The sequence below is a fragment of the Loa loa genome, assembly GCF_000183805.2.
Source record: "Loa loa unplaced genomic scaffold supercont3.235, whole genome shotgun sequence".
Classification (NCBI taxonomy): domain Eukaryota; kingdom Metazoa; phylum Nematoda; class Chromadorea; order Rhabditida; family Onchocercidae; genus Loa; species Loa loa.
The window spans coordinates 32082-35329 of NW_018108415.1; the positions used below are offsets into that span (position 1 = coordinate 32082).

The following is a 3248-nucleotide window of genomic DNA, read 5'->3' on the forward strand; positions in this document are numbered from 1 at the left end:
AAAACAGATGAAATTAATTGCTCTTTCTTAATGTTTCCGAAGGGAAAAATTTATAACATTAAAATTATAATAGATTTCTAGTCAAAAAAAAAAGAAAAACTCCCAAATTCCTTAAACTTATAATAATTTTAATTTCATATAATTTAAGAATTTAATTTAAAAAAAAATAAATAAGTCTTTTAGTGATAAAAATTAATTTAAACAAACGGAAAAAAAATAAAACTTCACAAATTTATTGCTATATTTTTCCTTAAAATAATAATAATAAAAATAATGAAAGTGTGCAAACTTCTTCTAATTAATTTGAATTGTTTGGTTAATTTAATTTCTAATTGAATAATTTAATTAACTTTTAATTAACTTTAATTAATTTTCCAATTTAAAATTGGCAATAAATTTCAATCATTATAATGACTGGAAAGAAAAAAGATGAAAATTGGGTTAAAATTGTTAATTCCTTTATTTTTCCTTCTCTTTTTCTTGCATTTTTTTCGTTTTTATTTTTTTTTTGCAAAAATTTCACATTTTTGTTTATTTCTCTTCTTTCTCTCTTTTTCCTTTTCTTTTTTTTTTATCGACCATTTTCCGTTTAATTTCATTACTTCCAATCGTTTGTCTAGAAAATACCTTTTTTTTTTAAAATTACCAAACCATTGACCAGTCTTTTCATTAACATATTTCAATCAGTAAGAACGATGGGACAATTTACATATATATTTTGATAGATAATTATGGGACAAAAATTATTTCAATGAATTAATTTTATCATTAATTATAGCCAAGAATATAACCAAAGGTCAAATTTAAGAATTAATTAATTGATAATTCAGATAATTCATCTAAGAGTAATAGTTAAGGATTCACTGATTGATCGAATCAAATCTAAAAATTAATTCACTGATAATTTCAAGGAATTTTGTATGAGCCAAATCTAGATCAATAAATCAATTCATAATCAATTAAAATCTGAATTATTTCAATTTATGCGATATTTGATTTTATTTATATGATTTCAATTTATATTTATTTTAATTTTAATTTCAATTTCGTTTCTTAATTAATGTTAATGCAGGAAAAAAATTTTTTCTCAACTAATGTCTAACTTTTTCCACATAAGCTAATATTTTTCGAATTTTATCAAAGAATATGAGAGAAAGGGAGAGATGGAGAGAGAAAAAGAACGAAAGAAAAAAAAAAGACAAGGAACCAAACATTGACTTAGCTAATAATGCCAGTTAATCTATAATCAGTTTGATAAATTATATTACTTTAATCATGAGAATATTTTATCGTTTGTTTTCTTCTTTCATCTCTCACTTTCCTTTTATCTTTTCTTTTGCAAATTGTTTAACTTCTTTTTATTTCAATTTTTTTTTTTTTTGTTTGTTTAAATTACATTTTTAGATATTATTTCGACATTAAAATGAAAATATTTTGTTAAAAAATAAATAAAATAAAAATATTTTATTTTCACAAATTCAAATTTTATTCGCAATCATCGTTGACATATTTATTTGATATTAAATATGTTTATTAATTCAAATCAAAACAATTTTTTTTTTTTCAGAATTACCAAACGAATCATTGTCTGGTGCTAGTGAATCACTTACTTCAAGAACAGTTGAAGCAGAAAAAACCGGTGCTTGTTCGGTGAACAGTGGTAGTAGTGCTAGGATTAAATTAGACGAAAAAGTACCAGAACCGGTTGTTTCAATTCTAATGAAGATGGAACAAATGAATACGTTTAATGAACTTGATTCACGCTCTGTTGCATCCAGACGAACCGGTTCAAGTAGCTCTGGTGGTACATTAACTGATAGCTTTAGTCCAAGGTGTCGTTGCTTTTTTTAATTAAGAAAAAAACAAACAAAATTTTGATTTTTTTCATATTTTATGCACTTTTCAAATTTGATTCATTTAATCAAATCTTTTTAAACTTAAATTATCTTTCAGTTTTGTTACTAAAAAATTTATATTTTAATAATTTCAATTTTGAATTTTTTTGAATTTTAGTCAAAATCTTGTCAATTTCATTACTCAATTATACTATAATTTTTTGATTTCATTATTCAGGTTTTATCAAATTTTTATTTTATTTTATATTTGTTCGTTTCATATAATTTCCTTGTTTTACGTATTTTCGTTTATTTTTAGGGTTGATAATCTAAAGATATATAATCTTACTAAGCTTCTTGTGATAAAAATAATCTTCTTATTAGAGGGTTTTGTCACTAAAACAATATGCTTCAAATTAAGTATTAGTTCATGATGGATTCTATAATTTTGAATTGCTAATGACATATATGACATCTTTTTTCGGCTTGCATGGAACTGAAAAGTGAGCGCTTTGGAAAGTTAAATTTACATCGAATAAAGCTTCCTTAATAATCTAGGGTATTTGACAATGCGAATCACTAACTACATAAACTTGACCTTTTGAATCAAAATACTAGCGCCATAAATTGTCATTTCAGGTCAAATAAATCGCGGGAAAATAGTGTACCGGCAGAAGATGATGAAGATTTGGATCTTTGGGCTATTTGGGGGAATCTAATCAAAAATTGGGAGGTAGAAATCCGGAAAAGGCCAAATTATATTAAGGTTTCGTAACTCAAAGTTTCTATTATTATTAAAAAAAAAAAAAATCATGAAGGAAAAAAAAAACAACAGAAAAAAGACCCCGAAAAAAAACGTCAGAATTGTGAAGAAATGAAATGATATAGTATAAAAGTAATGGACATACTTATCCATTAAGTAAACTCCTATTAACTATATGAATTTTAGCTTAGAGAATGAAATGATATGAAAGTAATGGATAATACTTATCCATGAAGTAAAATAATAACTGATAATAGCTGTGTAAATTTGAGTTTAGAAAATGAATAGGCAAAATATGATATGATATGATAAAATATGAAAGTAATGAATATACTTATCCATAAGGTAAAGTATTAGTTATAGGAACTTGTTCGTCGTGGTATCCCTCAACATTTTCGTACGATAGCTTGGCAATTATTAAGTGATGCTAATGTATCTACAATTCATGATATTTATGCGGATTGTATGAGGAGATCATCACCATATGAAAAAGTAAAAGTGTAAATATTTATTTTTGTTACTATTTTAATTAAATTGAATAATTTTACTAATTAATTTTGTAACTATATAGCAAATTTATCGTCTTATTATTATTCATATTATTATTATTATTATTATTATTATTATTATTATTATTATTATATTATATT

At 23.6% G+C, this 3248-nt stretch overlaps 1 protein-coding gene across 1 annotated transcript in view; it reads left to right on the top strand.

The window, feature by feature from the left end:
• Positions 1-1146: 1146 nt before the first annotated feature.
• The window catches only part of LOAG_18241 (ecotropic viral integration site), a gene marked incomplete at both ends in the record, with an annotated part of 23745 nt that continues 21643 nt past the window's right edge, over positions 1147-3248 (top strand). Inside the window, 4 exons of the mRNA XM_020450905.1 lie at positions 1147-1234; positions 1568-1832; positions 2475-2601; positions 2962-3090. Coding sequence (XP_020305366.1) covers positions 1147-1234; positions 1568-1832; positions 2475-2601; positions 2962-3090 — 609 coding nt within the window. The remainder of the gene's footprint in view (positions 1235-1567; positions 1833-2474; positions 2602-2961; positions 3091-3248) is intronic.